We start from the raw sequence: 20,489 nt of genomic DNA, 5'->3' as shown, positions 1-20,489 counted from the left end.
ATATAGAATTGCTGAATAGGCGTAAGCCTATTTCGAAGCATATTCGGATTCGGGTAGTCCAGCACATATGCAGAAGAGAGACAATGATAAGTTGGACAGGAATTCACTTGTTTGTGGGTTATCCTAGAGAAATGAAAGTAGGTTTATAGTCTTAAAAATCAAAAGGTCATGTTAGCATCAATGACCGATTTTTAGAAAAGGACTATGTAATAAACCATGTGCCCATAAGAAAATTTGTTCTTAAGGAAATAATAAAAGACATGTCTAATCTAGTACCAACTGTACAAGATGAGATACCACAAGGAAACTGCAACACGTATCACAAATGATACACAATTGCAGAAAGTGTCTTGTCGTAGTGGGAGGGTTGTTAGGCAACCTAAAAGGATTCATGTTTTGGGAGAGTTTTTGGACTCGATCCCTGGAGGACATGAACCTGATCTCCGGACATTATGAAGCACTCCAAGATAAAGATGCAACATCTTGGCAAAGAGTAATGAATAACAGAATTAGAATATATGTATTCTAATAAAATCTGGAAGCTTGTAGAACCACCAAATGGTGTAAAAGCCTTTGGATGTAAAAAGGTCTATAATAGGAAAAGAGGGATAGACAGGAAGGTAGAAACTTTCAAAAGCAAGGTTAGATGAAAAAGGAAACTTTTTCACTGGTAGCCATGCTTAAGTCTATCCGGATACTTTTATCTATTTGGCAAGTGGATGTCAAGACAGCATTCCTTAATGGAAGTCTTGAAGAAAGCATCCATATAAAGCAACCAGAAGGGTTCACTGTAAAGGGCTAAGAGCATCTTGTGTGCAAGCTCAATCGATCTATGGACAAAGCTTCAAGGTCTTGGAACATCCAGTTTATCAAAGTAATCCAGACCTATGGATTTATTGAGTAAACGGATAAGTCTTGTGTATATAAAAGGTGTGATGGAAACGTGGTTGTGTTTCTTGTACTATACGTAGATAACATTTTTGGTAGTTGGAAACAATATCAAAATGTTGTCAGAAGTAAGGGTATGGTTGTCCAAATAATTCGATATAAAGGACTTGGGAGAATGTATATATTTTTGAGATCAAAGTAATAAGGGATCGTAAGAAAAAGAAATATATATATATATTTTACTTATCCCAAGCTTAATACATCAGAAAAATCCTTGCTCGTTTTTAGCATGCAAAACTCCTAGAAAGGTTTCTTACCTTTTAAGCATGGAGTGTCTTTATCTAAAGAGATGTCTCCGATGACATCAAAGGAGATTGAGGGCATGTAGGTAGTTCTTTATGCTTCGGCAGTTAGACAACCTAATGTATGCTATGCACGATATCAGAAATCTGTTTTGCCAAGGGCATAGTTAGCAGATATCAAAGTAACCCTAGACAAGGACATTGGACTGCAGTAAAGCATATATTAAAGTACCTTAGAGGCACTAGAGATTATATGCTAGCTTACAAAGCAGTTAATTTGGTTCCTGTGGGTTGCACGGATTTTGACTTCCAATCGGATAGGGACAATAATAAGTCGACCTCGGGGTTTTGTGTTTACTTTAGGAGGAAAAGTCATAACTATGGAAGAGTGATAAGCATAGGTGTTTTTCTGGACTCCACTATAGAAGCTGAGTATATGGCAAGCCTCTGAGGTAGCCATAAAAGCTGAATGACTTAATAACCTCAAGATAGACTTAGATATGATTTCTAGTTTGTCCAAAGAATATTACAATTTATTGTAATAATAATGGTGCAGTAGCAAACTCGAAGAAACCATGAGTCTATAAGGCAAGTAAACACAATAGAGCGCAAGTACTACCCAATACGAAAAATTGTATAACGAGGAGAAGTTGTTACCGCCTAGATTCCATCAGATGATAACCTAAGGTCCTTAAGGCAAGAACTTTTTGAAAGGCATGGGAATCAGATGTATGGCAGCAGATATGGCAGCTTAGTCTTTTAGTATAAGTGAGAGATTATTAGGATGTATACTAAAAGCCTAGCTTTTGGTATAAAACATTTATCTAGAAATAAGAATCACATTGATCAAATGTCTACATTTGTGATAAATGTAGTTGTTCAATTAATTTATATTGTAGATAACATGGTGTGTGGTGTCACACACAGAAGATCATGTTATCAGTACCTTATAAATTATAAACAGTAGCTCATGACCATGATGGAAAGGAACAAACCATTGGAAGGTCGTAGTGTAATTAGGTGCTAGTTTATCTTAATTATATAATTACACTAGTACACTAAGAGTGTATTGAGTAGGACCATTAGAGGTCGTTTCTTTTATACTGACTTTATAAAGAAACAAAGACCTCAGTTATTATGGAAGTGTGTGCTCTTAATCCTAATATAATAACAAGCACATATATTTGATATTTATTTCTTTAATTTATCAATGGGTGAGATTTAGTTCGATAAATCAATAAGCCCGATAAGTTGGGAAATGATATCATTTATAGTGTGTGTTGTTGATTATAGAAGGAAACTGTGTCCTAGTAATCTAGGTTGAGAATGTCCCCAAGAGGAGCTTATAAGGATTGTCATGTTAAACCCTGCAGGTGGACTTAGTCCGACATGACGATGAAGTTGAGTGGTACTACTCTTGGAGCTAGATATTAATTAAGTGAGTTGTCAGTAACTTACTTAATTAGTGGACATTTGTTATCTTAAACACAGGGAGACTGACACACTCATAATAAGAAGGAGCCCAAAATATAATTTGGGATTGGTGCGGTAGTTCAATAATAGTTCTTTAGTGGAATGAATTATTATTGATGAAATTAAGTTGTGTGCTCGGGGCGAACACGGGATGCTTAATTTCATCGGGAGACCAAAACCAATTCCTCCTCTCGGTCCCTATCGTAGCCTCTTGAATATAGAGATTTATACCCACCACATACCCATCTTCTTACCCATCCAATGGGGCCGGCCAAGCTAGCTTGGAACCCAAGCTAGGGCCGGCCAAGACCAAGTGGATGAGCCATGTAGGTGGCCGGCCAAAGCTTGGGTCCCAAGCTTAGGTGGCCGGCCACTAGAATATTAAAAAGGATTTTTATTAAAATTATTTCTTATGTGAATATCATGATTTTAAAAGAGTTTAAAAATTAAAAATTTCCTTTTATAGCTTTCTACAAAAGATTAAGAGAAGAGATTAATCTCTTTCATTATTTGTAGTTTAAAAGGATAGTTTTAATTTTTGGTAAAAACTTTCCTTATTTGTAAATCATTTACATGTTTAAAAGAGAGTTTAGAATTTGAAATCTTTCCTTATTTGTTGATTAAAGGAGGATTTTAAATTTTAAGAAAACTTTCCTTTTTAATCATGTTCATGATTTAAAAGAGAGTTTAAAATTAAATATTCTCTTCTACAAAAGATTAAGAAAAGATTTGATATCTTTCCTTATTTGTAGATTAAAAGAGATTTTAATTTATAGAGATAACTTTCTTTTTATCCACATGTTTAAAAGAAAATTTTAATTTATTAAATTTCCTTTTTATAAACCAATCATGAAGGGATAAAAATTATTAGAGAAATTTTTATAAATTTCCGGAAGCAAATAAGGAAGTTTTAATTGGTGTTTAAAATTTTATTTGCTTGGAGATTTTATTTGTTGTGGCCGGCCATTGTAATTTGAAAAGAAAAAATTATTTTAATTAAATAAATTTTCCTTTTCAATGGCAAAAGAATTAAGGAAGTTTTTATTAAATTTTCCTTATTTGCCAAGATCAAGGATTATAAAAAAGAGGGTAGAGGAGGCTTCAAGGCTGAGGACTCTATTCTATTTTTCTCCCTCTTTTTTCTTTGGTGTGGTGGTCGGCCCTTCCCTTTCTCTTCTCTCCTCTTGTTGTGGCTCTTGGAGCTTGGAGGATGTGGCCTGATCAAGGAAGGAGAAGAAGGAGAGAAAGCATGCTTGGAGCTTGGTTGGTGGAAAATTCTTTATCCTTTGGAAGTTCTTGTGCTTGGCCGAAACTTGAAGGAAGAAGGAAGAAGGTGCCTAGGTGGTTCTCATCTCGGAAGATCGTTACCCACACAACGTCCGAGGTTAGAAGAGGAATACGGTAGAAGATCAAGAGGTCTTTTTAAAAGGTATAACTAGTAATTTTTCTTTCCGCATCATACTAGTTATTTTTGGAAATAATACTAAATACAAGAGGCATACGATTCTAGTGTTTCAAATTTGTTTTCGATATAGTGTTCTTTTGTTTTTCTTTTCCTTGTGTTTTGATTGTTCTTTTCGGTTGATCTAAAGTTATTTTAGGAAATTAAATATTAGCTTTCCTTAAAAGGTTTTGTCTAGTCGGTGGTGGTTGCTCCCATATCCAAGAAGGCCATGTGCCTCGCCACGTCAGTACTGAGAACCAATTTTGGAAATTAATATTTAATGGAATTAATAACTTAGGTGATTTGGATCAAACGTGTTAAGTTCCGCAGGAGATCCAAGTCAAAACCTAAAAGAACAAATAGATTAAGTTTTGGATCAAACGTGTTAAGTTCCGCAGGTGATCCAAAATTTAATTTAAAAGAACACATGGTAGCTAGGAAAAGGTTCAGACCTTTGTACAAAATTTTTGTACAGTGGAACCTCTAGGTTTTCCGAGTAGCAACCAACAGTTCCTTCATCATTTTGCTAGCAGTAGGCGCCACCAGAAGACAAGCGTTAGCTTGTTTGCCGTCAAGCAAGGCGCGAGGGAGCCGCTCCGAGCGCACATTCAGCGCTTCAACCAGGTGGCCATGGACATTCCAACGGTCACCTCGGAAACAATGGTGAACACGTTCACGCAAGGGCTCATGGACGGTGATTTCTTCCGATCGCTCATCCGGAAGCCGCCTCGGGACTACGACCACATGCTGCATAAAGCCAACGAATACATCAATGTGGAGGAGGCCCAGGCGGCAAGAAGGAAAGAAGCACCAAGCGACCAACCAGCTCCTGTCGAGCGGAAGCAACCCATCAGTCACCAGCCACCAAGAGGACCGCGGGCCGAAGCCGCCCATCCTCATCAGCATACTCGGTCGCACGCCTTCAAACAAGTCGCGGCTGATCGGCCCAAACACAAGGGGAAGGTATGGACCCCCAATGTTTTTCTCACTCTATCAGTCGGCCACTCACAATACTCGCGATTGTCGGAGCCTCCCCCCTATTGCTCATCCTGCACCGAGGAGTTACCGCCGCCGATCGCCTTCACCAGATCGGCAGCATCGGCAACGGAGCCTCATGCAAAGGACAAAAAGGCGATCCCCCGAGCGGCATCACCGTCAGCAACACAGAGCCCACCATCGAGCGTCAAATGAACGACCTCGACATTCAGCTCGGGAGGAGGAGAACAGGGGCAACGCATCTCGGGGAGAGATCAACATCATCGCCGGGGGTCCGACCGGCGGAGATTCAAATAGAGCCAGAAAGGCGCATGTAAGGTAGCTGAGGATCCACGCGGTCGGCTGCAGCCAGGAAAGGGCGAGCGAACCCGAGATCAGCTTCGGGCCCAGGGACCTTCAAGGAGTTGAAGTCCCTCACGATGATGCCCTGATCATCCGAGCGGTAATAGCCAATTACACTATTCACCGCATTTTCATTGACACAGGCAGCTCGGTCAACATAATCTTCAAGAAGGCCTTCGAACAATTACAAATTGACCGAGCCGAACTATTGCCAATGACGACCCCCCTATACGGATTCACGGGGAATGAAGTCTTGCCAGTCGGCCAGGTCCGACTGGCTATCTCGTTGGGCGAAGAGCCGCTCAGAAGGACAAGGACCACCACCTTCATCGTGGTCGATGCTCCTTCTGCATACAACGTCATCCTGGGGCGACCGGCTCTCAATGAGTTCCGGGCGGTCGTCTCCACCTTCTGCCAGAAGATCAAATTCCCGGTGGAGGATCAAGTAGGGGAGGTGCGGGGAGACCAGCTGGCCGCTCGGAGATGCTACGTGGAGATGGTCCGGGCCGAATCAAAGTCCGCTCGGAAAGTGCCGCGTGTCGAGGTACATGCTATTACTGAAAAGCCACCTACTTTAGTTTATGAAGAAAAGGAAGAGGTGCATATTGACCCATCCCGACCGGAGGCCACCACCTTCATACATCCGATCTGGAGGAGAAGCAGAAGGAAAAGGTGATCAAATGCCTCCAGCGGAACTGCGACGTCTTCGCCTGGTCGACCCACGAGCTGCCAGGAGTCTTATGGGTCATCCGCACGACCCCTAAGGAGGGAACGGGAGTCACCCCATTCCACCTGGTATACGGAGGCGAGGCGGTCGTCCCAGTCGAAGTCGGCGTGGAGTCCGCCCGGATCCAGAACTATGATGAAGATAATGCCGAGCGGAGGCAGCTGGAATTGGACTTAATCGACGAGGAGCGAGCCAAAGCGTCCGTTCGGCTGATGGCTTATAGGCAGAGGATGAGGCAGAACTACAACCGCCGCGTGGTTCCTCGAACATTCCAGGTAGGCGACTTGGTCTGGAAAAAAGTCAAATCGGTCGGGGACGTGGGCAAGTTGGAGTCTCCCTGGGCAGGACCGTTCAAAGTCATCGAGAAGCTCCGATCTGGAGTTTATTACTTGGAAGATGAGGATGGGCGAAGGCTAGAGAGGCCGTGGAGCGCAAACCACCTCCAGCCCTATCGGGCTGGATGAAAGGTGCGCTGATGTAATATACTTTGAAATATTTTGTTCGGATGTATTATTTGGTTGCAGGAATGAAAGCTATAAGAATAAAGGCATGAGTCTGGCACACCAAGCGGATAACAGCGTAATGCCGTGGTAGAAACCTGTGTCGTTCGGCCGGGAACATATTATCCGAGCCCAATGCTCGATGGAGAAGACCCCTTGTCGTTCGGTCGGGAACATATTATCCGAGCCTAATGTTCGATGGAGAAGACCCCATGTCGTTCGGCCAGGAGTATATTATCTGAGCCCAATTCTCGATGGAGAAGACCCCATGTCGTTCGGCCGAGAGTATATTATCCGAGCCCAATGCTCGATGGAAAAGACCCCGCGCCGTTCGGACAGGAACATATTATCCAAGCCCAATGCTCGATGGTGAAGACCCTGTCTCGTTCGGCCGCGAGTATACTATCCGAGGCCAATGCTCGATGGAGAAGCCCCGTGTCGTTCGGCCTGGAGTATATTATCCGAGCCCAATGCTCGATGAAGGCCGTCGAGCGGCGACGTTAAACTCTAGAGTCGAACCGGCGACTATAAAAACCCCGGCTAGAAGACCGTCGAGCGGCGACGTTAAACTCTAGAGTCGAACCGGCGACTATAAAAACCCCGGCTTGAAGACCGTCGAGCGGCGACGTTAAACTCTAGAGTCGAACCGGCGACTATAAAAACCCCGGCTTGAAGACCGTCGAGCGGCGACATTAAACTCTAGAGTCGAACCGGCGACTATAAAAACCCTGGCTTGAAGACCGCGACATGAACTAGTTAATCAGATAGTCTATCTCCCCCGTCGGGGTCGAGCGATTACACTCCTCGAGCCGGATCAGCATACGACCTCTTAACACCCCGATTGGGCCGAGCTATCTCAGACGCGAACAAAGAGTACTCTACGGTTTCAAACCAGAATATACTACCCCCGGCTTGAAGACCGTCGAGCGGCGACGTTAAACTCTAGAGTCTAACCGACGACTGTAAAAACCCCGGCTTGAAGACCGTCGAGCGGCGACGTTAAACTCTAGAGTCGAACCGGCGACTATAAAAACCCCGGCTAGAAGACCGTCGAGCGGCGACGTTAAACTCTAGAGTCGAACCGGCGACTATAAAAATCCCGGCTAGAAGACGGTCGAGCGGCGACTATAAAAACCTCGGCTAGAAGACCGTCGAGCGGCGACGTTAAACTCTAGAGTCGAACCGGCGACTATAAAAATCCCGCCTAGAAGACCGTCGAGCGGCGATGTTAAACTCTAGAGTCGGACCAGCGACTATAAACCCCCCGGCTTGAAGACCGTCAAGCGGCGACGTTAAATCGTAGGGTCGGACTGGCGACTATAAAACCTCCGGTCGGACAAAGTTAATAAAAAGATCGACTCGTGAGTTAGCAAGCCGATCGGCCAAGTTATCAAAGAGACTTCATGAGCATCTAGCAGGAGTTCCATTTAAAAAAGTATGGACGCTTAGCCGAACGGCCTAGTTATAAAGAAAACTTCGTTAAAAATTCCTTGAGAGGAACGGGCGGGACGAGCATTGGTTAATAAAAAGAAGGAGGAGACTTGAACGATTGTATTTCGCGGTCTGAGAGGAGGAAACAAGTGTTGACAGCTAATAACAAGACAGTAGGTATCCATTAAAGCCGATCGGAAGAGGTACAAAAAACATTACAGGAAAATCATAAACACTCCTCACTCCAGTGGCTCGAAGATGGGCTCCGGGACGGCGTCTAGCAGGTCGGCCAGGTCTCTCGGGGGGGGGGGATGGAGATATCTTCAGAGAGATGGCCCTTGGCTTTCAAGTAAACGGTGGTCGCCCGGATAGCCTCTTCGAAGGATAGAACCAACCGATCGCTAAACTTTTCACCAAAGGCATCCGATCGGAGGTAGTTCTGTCTCATCACTTTGAAGCGGTCAGGCTCTCCATCTTGGTATTCCTTCAACGCTGCTCGGGAAGCGTCGAGAGCCACTTGGAGTTTTTCCTTATCCGCCTGCAGTTTAGCTTCAGTGGCAGATCGGTTATCTTTCTCAGTAGATAGCAGGTCGGTCAATTCAGTGATGCGTTGCTCCAGCGCCCGAACCTGCACCTTCATTGCATCAAGATCAGCAACGGCCCTATTCTTTCTGTTAGTGGCCACAGTGATCTGGTGGTCATGGGACTTGACTTGGTTTTCAAGTCCAGCCACCTTGGATTCCAGGCCGGAAGATTTGTGTTGCTCGGCCGCTAGCAATTTTTCTATTTTGGCCAGCTCGGACTTGAGCGTGGCGTACGAGGGCCCCTCAGCCGGCACTCCTCCAGAAATTTGGAGCTTCTTCAACTCCTCTTCCAGCTTGGTCAAACGATTGCTAACCGCAATGTTCTCCACCCAGTGCTGCGTTCGGATGGATAACGTCAATAACCTGGTGAGATTATCATGATAGCGTTAAGAAACATACCCCGGTGGCTTGCTGCATGTGGCTGTCTGCCAGCTGACCGGGAGTCATCAGGGCCACGCGAGCCCTCGCATCTTCCCACGTATGGGCGAGCGAACCCCGGATGGTGACTTGGTGCTTGGGAGCGGCGGGCTGATCCGCCGCTAAAAGGAATTCCTCGGTAGGGAGACGGAGGACGAACTTGATCATTCGGCGGCTGCTCGGATCTGCTTGGGTAGAAACGGCTCGGCTGGAAGACTCGCTGATCGGTGCAGAAGTAATGTCCGAGCGCTTGAGCCGAAGCCGGACCCGGGGCACGGAGCTAACGGGTGGTGCTCGAGTCGAAGGTGCTGGCTGGTCGAGCTGGGAGGGAGTCCAATCGGAAGAAATGGTCTCATGCGCGGCAAGCAACGGGTCGATTGCCTCTGGGGGAGCGTCGACTGGCCCAATCACCGGCTCAACGGGCGCGATGGCGGTCCGGCGACGTTTGCGAGTTATCAGGGGGGAATCGCTGGCCGATCGCTCCGCGTCCTCTGAGGTGGGCTGCTGACCGGCCGAAGAAATAGCATCCCCGGTAGCTCCAGTGGTGGTGCCCTGAGCGGCAGACTCTCGGGCCTCAGTTGGAGCCTCTTCACTTTCGCCCTCATGCGAGCCGACCGGCGCGATGCCTCGATCGGCCATCTCTTTGGCAGCCACCACCTCAATCTCGACGGCCTTCAACTTCAGCCGATCGACAACCTTGGATCGCCACATGATGTCAGCTGCATAACAGAAGAATAAATCAGTTAGACCAAAAGGAAAAAGGACAAGGAGAGTGCTTACCCAAGCTGCTCGGAAGCTTTGTGCGGATCGGGCTCAAGCCAAAGACATACAACACCCCCTCATGAAGCAGTTTATCGATGTTGAACCTCTGGCCGGCCAGTAGGTTAGCCGCATGAAGATATTCCGTTTGGTTCTTGTATTTGCCGAGGTTAGGCGGATCCGGCACGGTGGTTTGCCACTTGGTGCGAAAGGAGAGCAGCTCGGGAAAACGAAGGTAAAAATAGTTTTCTTTCCAGTGCTTGTTCGAGATCGGCATTTTATCGAAGAATACAAGGCCGATCCGCGACTGGAAGAGGAAAGTACCCCACTCGGACTGTTTGGGATAGTAAAAGTAGTGGAAAATTCTGGGAGCTAAGGGAATGTCGTGCAGCTTGAAAAGGATTACTACGCCGCACAGCAACCTAAAAGAGTTAGGAACAAGTTGGCCGAGCGGAATGCGGAAGTAATTGCAAACCTCCAGGAGGAAAGGGTGCAGAGGGAAGCGCAGACCGGCCACGAATTGATCACGGAAGAAGCAAACAGTGCCGGTCGGCGGGTTATGGGGCCGATCGGAAAAGGTGGCTAAAACTAGTCTATGGTCAGAAGGCAATTCAAATTCATTAAGGAAATGTCCGGCGTCAGTTTCGTCGAAGCGGCTGACCATGGTCATATATCATAGGCCAGGGGAAGGACCGGAAGGCTGCGAAGTGCTAGCCATCGCCGGGACAATAGCAGGAAAGGAAGAGCCGAGGAAAGAAAAATGAAAGGGTTGAAGGAGAAGACTGAAACTACAGTGAACCAGTGCAAAGATCACCAAAAAAGAAGAAAGCGGAAGAACGCAGAGATAGGAAGGGGCTTACTGGGAGCAAAATGCGAGGGAGAAGGCCGAGAGTTTGTCGGAGCACCAAAGCAAGCGGACGCTGGGAGGATGGTCGCGGAAGAAGTCGCCAAAAACGCAAAGGCAAGGGTGATAGAAGGAGGCTCAGTGCCGGCGCCTCTTAAACCCCGGTCTCGGTTCACAACAGTCGTCCGATCCAGGTCATCGAAAGAAGCAAGGACATCGGACCGTCAGATTTGAACCGACGTATGTCCCATCGAAGTTTACGCCCTCGCCGTACGATGACGGTGGATATGCCAAGTGGCTATCAACGATTGGACGGCATTTAATGAGCGCCATTACCCGCGCGTGGGCAGCTTAATGAGGATTGGCACGAATTTCGAGGAGACCTGACGACGCCGACTGCCCCCAAAACAGTAGTGTAACAAGCAACGAAAGGAGATCAAAACTACAAGGCATGGCCATCAACTCGCCGATCGGCCTAGGGGGCCTCCTAGAGTCGATCGGAAATACACTTTCGGAAGTGGCGAAGTGAAGGTCGCTCGACCAAATTCATAGTCTAGTCAGTCGGACTTGGCGCCTCCTTCGACTAGACTTGAAGGGGAGGCATGTGATCCGGTGATAAGGACGGGGGATCCTCGTCAGCAAGGGGTCAACGGCACGTGGAGATCAAAGGTCAAGATAGTCAGCCCGAAGACTGGCCGACCGGACGAAGCAAGCCTACCGACAGGGTTTGCAGGCCGACCGGCCGGGAGTTCTCCGAACCGAATGGAGTACAACCTGACTAGGGGTCGAGTTTCCGATGCTCACGATAAAAAGGTTCAAGGGTCGAGCGGGCTCACCGTTCGGCCGGTGCGCAAGGAAACACAGGCAGGAGCAGTCTTAGCCGAGCACATGACCGGTGCAGGAGTGAGATGCTTGCCGAGCGGCCTATCCGCTCGGCCCTGGAACAGACAAGGAGCGCAAGAGGACAAAGGAGACGGGGTAACATCATCCTCGAGATGCCTGCCGCCGACAAGCAACAGAGTTGGCGGTCGAGCCGTACACAGAATCGTATGGTGGAAGCTTCCACTGTCGCATCCGGGATATGCTCGGACGATTGCGGAATGGCGCCAGAAGCACTTTTCTGACACATGCTTGTTAAGGTATGTTTGGGGAAGCGTGCACGCGACGGGAAACGTGCCCGCGCTTCTCCGGGGTCCTATATAAAGACCCCAGATGTCGACGAAGGTATGCGCAACTATTTACTATAGCCACGTTACTCTGCCTCGTTCGTTGCCTAACTTGAGCGTCGGAGGGCCGTCGCCAGGAAACCCCTCCCGGCTCGGTTTCTTTGCAGGATCGTCGGAGAACTACACCACCAGTCGAAGACAGCGGAGCGTGCCACGTCCCCAGCATCCGTCGACTCAGCGCTCGGACAGGATCAACTACCTTTTGTAATCCATATTACATTACATTACAAGTTTAAAATTAAACCAAACAAAATAATCAACCTTGTAATGTAATCATGATTATATTACACGGCAGATTACACCCTACCAAACGTAGCCTAAATATGGTCTAACTCTACCATAAGAGATGTAGCTCATCTGCGCTTCCATTATGACAAATATTTTCATATTTGTCTTATGTATGGTCCAACCAAACATTTATCTCTTGATCTAAGAATCTTATTTTTTTTAACTGGTTTTACGTCTTTTAGAGACTCGTAGTGTGTGTGACCCAATAGGTTCTCGGTTTATTTTGACCATCCATAATTAACTACTTAATTATAGAACAATCAGGAGTTGCACCTAGTAGTACATCATGATCCCCAATTAACCAAAAAATCCTAGTTGATCTTAGAACTAATTCTAAACCTTTTAGCAGCTACAGTGAGTCGTGCCTTGTTCCTTTCACTCATCTTATACTCACTTAGTTCAGGACATAGTTTATATGTCTGTCACCACTAGACTGACTACGTCACACCTATCCCAAGTAATATTTTCTCGTTCTACAAATTTAAATTACTCGTACATGTGTACAAGAGTCTTGTACTCTTTAACATGTGATGTTTTGACCAAAGACTTTGAGTAATAATCCTAACGAGTGGTCATCGGGTATACATCTCCTCGCAAGGAGCAGTGAATCCTCTGTGGGCTATCTAAACATCTTTGGATATTTTTACTTATACCCAATCATCCCGGGTCTACAGCTCAATGAGGTGCTTGCTTAAGATGTCAAAGTTTAAGTCTCCATAACCAAGATGACTTGTATATCTCAAGTTGAAGGAAACTTGCACTCGAGCTACAGTAAGAGCTTCACAAACATATCCATAACATATCCATATATATAGATAACCATATGAAGTTTTACAGCGAGTCATTCCAATGAACTAGTTACAATAATTAGCATCCACGTTTAACTCTCGACATCCCAATGTCTCCAGCCAAAGAGAAAATAGCTACTTGACGAACCAAGGAGTATAACCCGTGCTAATCTTACAAAATTGATGATGTTCAAATGCATCAATTCGACGACTAGAAAAATTCTAATACGTTCATAATTACACATGTAGTGATAATCACTAGTTGTGATCCAATCACAATTTCTCTCATGCTATGAATTGTATTACGGATATTTAGTAAATGAGTTTAAGTCAATCAAATATATAATATGCACTCAAATAATGAATCTATATTTAGTAAAATTATAAGACGATTGCTTTAGGGCATCCCTTAAAATCTAACAGTATTTACGATCCTGCACATACTTTCGAGAAAAAACTCATTCCACCCCCTAGCCACTTGACAGTCTACTATAAATTGACCTTGTGGCTTACCCCCTTCACATAATTTAGGGACGAATTATGAGAAGTGTTTAGGATGAGTATAATCATCATTTGCTACAATATAATTAGATATTTCATATTTAACTAACATAGGTCAACATCATATTATAGCAGCTACGAATTAAACATTATATTGTAATAACTAAGCAATCATAATTGGTATATTATATAATTGTAACTACTATAATTATATAGCAGCTAAGATTTGAGTCCAGATCCTCTAGTCCGCAATCTCTAGGTTCCTCCTGGTCTCTTCCATAATTTACATGTCGAATCGTGATCGGAATCCGACCAAAATTAGTTGTGATCTTTCATGGGGTCACCTTCCCATCTAGGTTATAGTTTAGGTCGAAACAGATGGTTAGAGGTTGCTGGTAGTTGGGTAGACTGTATGGTGCCGACCAGGAGGTGGCCCGCCTACCACCGGCGACTTTCGGCCATCTGTCTCGATTCAAATTATAATCTAAATGGGATAGTGAACCTAAGGAAGATTACAATAAATTTTGGATTATGATCTAAAATGTAAATTTTTTTAAAAAATCAAGGATTACAAACTAGAGAATCCTATCCTATTATAATTACATAGTAGCTATAAAACTGCTACAACAATAACAAAAGTAATAGTAATTTTAAAAAATAAAATATAACTTCTATAACAACATCAAAAAAGTAATAGCAGTTTTAAAAAATAGAATATATAAAGATAATAGAAGCATCCAAGATTCTAATTTGTCTTATATTCAAAAGATGGCAGACTCAAAAATATTTTTAATACTGTGTAAACTAAAACAAATTTGAAAACGGTGTAAACTAAGACAGCACATTTTGTTGGACCAAATTGAAATTAAATTTACATATATGTGTGCAAAATATGTAATTAAATTAATTGCTTAGTTAAGAAATAACTAATTGATCGTGGTAATTAATTAATTTTTTTTTTCTTCCAGTTGTTGGCACTTACCTAACACAATGGAGTGATGAACAAGTTTTGATTTAACTTGAATTCAAAGGAATAAATAAATAAATAATTATAAGATTTTGTCAAATGAAATGTGGGGGCCATTTTTTGATGACTAATTAGGTGGCTCACCAAAGCCATGTGGAACAGCTCTCCACCATGTGATGACGACATTTTTATAAATATTTTTCAAATAAATTAATTTCCCCCTCCGTGTATTAGTAGTATATGTGTATTTATATATCTCTACAAGTTAAATATTTATTTTGATTTTATATATAATAAAGTAAAATATTAGGAAAATGATAGACTTCCTTGACATGCATTATTTTAAAATTTTATCAAGAAAATTTTTTATTTTCATTTTAAAGTAAATGGCAAGTTTTTTATTATTATTTAATTAGTTGAGCGTAGGGACTATTGTGGCAATTGTGGCAAAAGGTGAAACGTTTACCTCCAGCGTCTCGTCACATCTGATCCAAGATCATTACGAGGGAGGTAAATCGTAACATCCGAGTGGGCATATGACAGCTAGGGTATAATATGGGGATAGAAAATTTATTTCTCCGCTGTCCCGAGGTTCGATCCTGAGATCTCATTGTGACAATTACTATCACACACCAACTCGAATGACCCGCGGGATCAGTTGAGCGTAGGGACCATGATCATGAGCGTGAAGGGTTCGTGATCGTAGTCGTGGTCGTGTTCATGCTCGTGGTCGTGGTCGTGATCTCAACGTACGCATTCTGTTTCTCTCCTTTTCTTTCTATATCTTCCGAGGTTTTGCTGGCAGCTGTAGACACTCGCTAACCATCATCCATTTCCAGTTCAATCCGCCTCATGCTCGAGTACTGTTGCTCTCGCGGATCTTGGTCGGTTTCTGGAGGTATTTGGAGATCTGTTTCCCCTCTCGAGTTCTTTCTTATGATCTGTGGCTTTTGCACGTTGTGGATTAAACTTTCTTTGTACTGTTTTTTTTTTTGAAATTTCATCTTTGAGCTTGTTGGAAGCTAAAAGTTTGTGTTTTGGAAGTTTTCAGGTCATTGACATCTAAAGTTGGATTATTTTTTTCCCTTTCTAACGTCGATTGAGTTTTAAATGCAGTACATTTTCTCGGTTGAACTGAAATGTGTGTTTATTTTATCAATCCATGGAATTTGGAGATGGGATACGCTTGTTTGGATTTTCTGATTCTGTCCAAAGATAGCAAAAGGTGGAGTTTGAGTAAAGTGGGAGATTGTTTTATTGCCTATTGCGTATGTTTCCTCCAGATCTTTTAGCTATGCTTGCTTTTTCAAGAAATAATAGTAATGAAACTGTGAATCGCCTTTGATTTGGTATTTCGGATGTATTGGGGGTTGCTCCGTATGACAATTTTTCTCAGCGAGTGATGATCAGTATCACAGATGAAATAAAAAATTGTAGTTTGATCTCTATTTCAATTCTTCTTTCTGTATCTCCATGAAACGAGCGCCTTCGACTGCTGTGTTTGTTCAAATTTCTTTCACTTAACTCTAGTTGACTACAGATTCGTTGAAAGAATGTATTTTGTCTATGCTACTGACCTATTGCCTCAAAGCAATGGTAGATTAGGACTATAGAAGCTTAAGTTTCAAAGTTTCTGTGTTAGAATTTGTAGCTGATTTTGTTTTCGTATTTTCAAAAAATGATTTCTTGCGATTTGTGTGTTTATCTTTCACATAAGTCTACTAGATCAAGAATGGGATGTTTGTCTTGTTGTTGTCGACTTATCGCCTCACAATAATGGTAGATTACATTTAGATCTGAATCTTCAAAGAAGTCATTTCTTCAGAACTTTTGACCATCACCTTGTCTACATGATTTTAGTTTGTGCTCATGACTGAGCTCCACTATAAGTTTGATATCGATCTTACTGGGTGTTTTTCATAGGTCTTGCAAACAGACATGCAATGTTATTGCAAACTGCATAATAAGTGTGCATCTTATATTTTGTATTTTCAAGTGGAAATTGCTGGCATAGTAGAAAGACTGTTGGCTGTTGCCAATGTATGAATTGGAATTACAGTAGTAAGTCAGTGCTAGTATTACTCTTCATTTTAAAGGTGCTTTTCCTATGATTTGATTATGTCGATCTAAATATAGGGAGGGCTATGAAGTCCAACAAAAATGTACAAACTGTTTGGAAAGACCAACTGAATGCCATCAATTGATGATTTGGTTTATCTTGATTTTGCAGCTAAATTTTTTTCAGTTCTTTGTTCCATTAGCTGAGGACATGTAGACTTTTTCTTCTTGAAACTTTGTCCCACCAGATAGTTTACTGCCTGTTTCTTACCCTTCTTGAACACTTTTATTCTACCAGATAGTTTACTGCCTGTTTCTTACCGTATTATTAAGAGTTTCCTTATTGCTCCGATGTTGTTACGAAGGAGTGAATTTAAACATGAGTTTAAGATTTGCGATGCATTGAAATCATTGAATTTACTATATCCAAACTGCTTAAGAAAGCAGAGAGGACACTGGATTTTATACTTGTAAGAAAGGATTTGAAGTTGCTAGAATTTTTGGATGGTCTCAATTACTCACAATTAATATAATGTTTCAAGTTTAATGTGCAAATTTGCTATTGCAATTGACACTGATATGAACTATGAACCCACCTTCATGATCTATAATGTAGTTCCTTGTTCCGGCCCAGGTTATTTGCTGAGAAAGTTTGGATCCTAAGCAATTTTTTAATAGCAGAAGCTCCAACTCAACATTGATTTCTGTGAATCATAGTAGAAGACAAAGACCTATTGGAGCTATTCTTAGAGAGTTTAATGGGCTCAAGATTCCCATCACATCAGCTCAGCAATGGCTTGTATGTTTCAGGCAGGCCTGAGCAGCCAAAGGAGAAGCCTCCAATAATGAGCTCAGTTGCCATGCCATACACTGGTGGAGATATCAAGAAATCTGGTGAACTTGGTAAAATGTTTGATCTTCACACTGAGAAATCCAGAAAATCTGGACCTCTCACCAGTGCTTCCTTCAGAGGCACATCTTCTCACTCAGGACCTGTCATGCCTAATGCCTCTGGTCGAACCGGCTATTCTGGTTCTCTATCTTCCTCAATTCCTGGTTCTGGTTCTTCAGTAAGCAGGCAGGTGTCTAACTCTGGACCACTAAAGCATGGGGATTCAGTTAAAAAGACATCTGGTCCGCAATCCATAGTAAACGGAATGAATCGCCAGAATTCTGGCCCCCTCCCACCAGTGCTACCAACGACCGGTTTGATCACGTCTGAGCCTATTACTTCTGGACCACTTAACTCAAATGGTGCTCCTCGTAAAGTATCTGGTCCACTCGACTCATCTGGATCAATGAAGCTACATAAAAACAGCATTGCACGCAATCAAGCCATCACTAATCTTAGTGAGGATGGCAATTATCCACTCAAGGGGAGTTTACCAAAGGCACTCTTGTGGTCTGTAGTTTTGTTGTTTGTGATGGGGTTTATGGCAGGAGGCTTCATTCTTGGTGCTGTCCACAATGCTGTCCTTCTTATTGTTGTTGTGGCTACTTCTACAGCAGTCGCCGCATTTTTCATTTGGAATGCTTTCTATGGCAAGCGAGCAGTTATAAGATTCATTGCGCAATACCCAGATGCCGAGCTGCAAAGCGCAAAAGATGGACAATATGTTAAGGTCACTGGGGTATGTAACTTTTTCTGAATTAGTTAACTTTCTAAATCATTGTTCAATTAAAGTCTGATAAAATTTGAAGTTTCTCTCAGGTTGTAACGTGTGGCAATCTTCCCCTTGAGTCTTCATATTGTAAAGTTCCTAGATGTGTCTATACATCCACTTCTCTATATGAGTATAGGGATTGGGATTCCAAAGCTGCCAATCCCATGCATCGCCGTTTTACATGGGGATTAAGATCAATGGAGGTATACCTCTCCCTGTCATATATAGTTGAGTTTAATAAGACATAAATAAATATTGTTTCAATAGCTACATCATTATGTTTCAGTTTATTCTCATGTTATTCAATGAAATTATTTTGCCACCAGTCTCAAACCTCAATCTTTGATATCAGTCACCATTCTTTGCGTTGCATTGTCTTATCTTTTAGCCAACACTATACTTGCAGAGGCATGTGGTTGACTTCTATATCTCCGACTTCCAGTCGGGCTTAAGAGCTTTGGTCAAAGCTGGCTGCGGTGCTCAGGTGACCGCATATGTGGATGAGTCTGTCATGGCCGACATAAACACAAAAAACCAGGACTTGGCTCCTGATTTTCTCAAATGGTTGCGCAAGAGGAATCTTTCAAGTGATGATCGTGCGATGCGTCTAAAAGAAGGGTATCTAGTAACTCATTAGATCTTTTTTTTTTTTAACTTCATATATCGATTATGCATGATCTTAGTTCAGAATTATAATTAAGCAAGATATCATAAATGCCTTAGATGAGGCATAGAAGCAATATATCAGCCAAGGATTTGCAGAAAATCGTGCTTGTCGACAACTTAATATTTCACCTTTTTGTTTGTAGCTACATAAAAGAAGGCAGCACTATCAGCGTCATGGGGATTGTCCAAAGGAACGATAACGTATTAATGATAGTACCGCCTCCAGAGCCCTTTTCGACTGGATACCAATGGTCGAAGTGCATTCTTCCAGTAAATCTCGAAGGTTTAATACTGAGATGTGAGGATTCTTCAAAAGTCGATGTCATACCAGTATAGAGCATATATATATATATATATATATATATATATATATATATATATATAGCCGTTCAACAGTAAAAATATCTTATTTTAGATGTTTAATTCGAGAGTCAATGAATCTATTGTCATTAGCTATGTTTGAGATCAAGTGATCATCCTACAAGGAAATGTTTCTTCTTTGGTTGGGCAAGTTGTTGTGACTTCAGCTTATTCGATATTTGGGCGAGTATATATACTCAGTACAAAGTTTAGTTTATTTCAGTTTGCAATCTTATGAATCCTATGTTAGGATCGACGGTCGCGGCTAGAGAGGGGGGTGTGAATAGCCGACCCCAAATTCGCGTTTCTTTCTACAAGTCAAGTTAGCGCAGCGGAAAAATAACAACAGAAACGTAAATGGAGAAATCAAACTTCATGCACAGCGATGTAACGAGATTCGGAGATGATACTCCTACTCCTCGGTGTGTCCGTAAGGTGGACGAAGTCTATCAATCCGTCGGTGGATGAGACCCCGGATAACTGGCTAATATGAACTCCTTCTGGGTGGAGAAACCTCGCCACAATCTCTTGCAATAGCAAGATAGGAGTACAAGAAAGAAAGCAAGAAACAAAAAGCAATACGAATGTAAAAACACTTTGCCTTCTCGTCGACGGGAGTCCGTTGATGAAGCAACAACTTCACGGATGCCCAACAGCAGCTGAACCAGCCGAAGGAAGCTCACTCCAAGCTTCAAGACGTATGAGCTCAGCAAAGCTCAGTAAGAGCAGAAGGAACCAGGGAGGAGAGGAAGATCCACTGTAGAAGCCCTCGACCTCTTTATAACCTGTACCTGCGAAGAAGACACATAAACTAGCCGTTGTGTCGCAATGGCTAGGGCCTGGACCGATCAGGCTCCACCGATCGGTCCAGACCTTCTCGATCGGTCTTGGGACCGATCGGGATATCTTGATCGGTCCCGGACCGATCGGCATGCTGAGAGTTGCCCAACTCTACGATCGGTCTGTGGACCGATCAGGACTCATGTGGATCGTCGTGCATCTTCTTCTCCCGATCTTCTTCGCTCGATCGGTCACCGCAGACATAATTTAGCACACCCGATCGGTCACCGGACCGATCGACCCAAGTTCTGATCGGTCACCGGACCGATCCGGTAAACTCCAGCCAACCCTACCTAGTCCGGAGAACGAGCTACCGAGCCCTCACCTACTTCGTCTGGTCCAGAGAACGAGCTACCAAGCCCTCTCTGACCTAGTCCGGAGAACGAGCTACCGAGCCCTCTTCGACTCCATCCGGTCCAGAGAA

At 43.4% G+C, this 20,489-nt stretch overlaps 1 protein-coding gene across 2 annotated transcripts; it reads left to right on the top strand.

The window, feature by feature from the left end:
- Positions 1-15,257: 15,257 nt before the first annotated feature.
- Positions 15,258-19,442, top strand: LOC122042719 (uncharacterized membrane protein At1g16860-like). Of its 2 annotated transcripts, XM_042603009.1 has the most exons (6): positions 15,278-15,375; positions 15,594-15,745; positions 17,170-18,166; positions 18,247-18,402; positions 18,606-18,817; positions 19,009-19,442. In XM_042603009.1, exons 3-6 carry the CDS (start codon positions 17,294-17,296, stop codon positions 19,199-19,201), a joined length of 1,434 nt encoding a protein of 477 aa, XP_042458943.1. In that variant the 5' UTR covers positions 15,278-15,375; positions 15,594-15,745; positions 17,170-17,293; the 3' UTR covers positions 19,202-19,442. The 2 variants fall into 2 exon arrangements, with proteins under 2 accessions (XP_042458944.1, XP_042458943.1); XM_042603010.1 differs by lacking the exon at positions 15,594-15,745 and having other exon boundaries at positions 15,258-15,375.
- Positions 19,443-20,489: the final 1,047 nt, after the last annotated feature.

The sequence above is a fragment of the Zingiber officinale genome, chromosome 2A (genome assembly GCF_018446385.1).
Source record: "Zingiber officinale cultivar Zhangliang chromosome 2A, Zo_v1.1, whole genome shotgun sequence".
In the NCBI taxonomy this organism is placed as follows: Eukaryota; Viridiplantae; Streptophyta; class Magnoliopsida; order Zingiberales; family Zingiberaceae; genus Zingiber; species Zingiber officinale.
This window is presented reverse-complemented; position numbering and strand designations above follow the sequence as displayed.

Coding starts and splice junctions, on each gene's coding strand:
- LOC122042719 (XM_042603010.1), top strand. CDS start 17,294: ATGGGCTCAAGATTCCCATCACATCAGCTCAGCAATGGCTTGTATGTT. Junction 18,403..18,605: donor GGGGATTAAGATCAATGGAG/GTATACCTCTCC, acceptor CTATACTTGCAG/AGGCATGTGGTTGACTTCTA. Junction 18,818..19,008: donor GCGATGCGTCTAAAAGAAGG/GTATCTAGTAAC, acceptor TTTTGTTTGTAG/CTACATAAAAGAAGGCAGCA.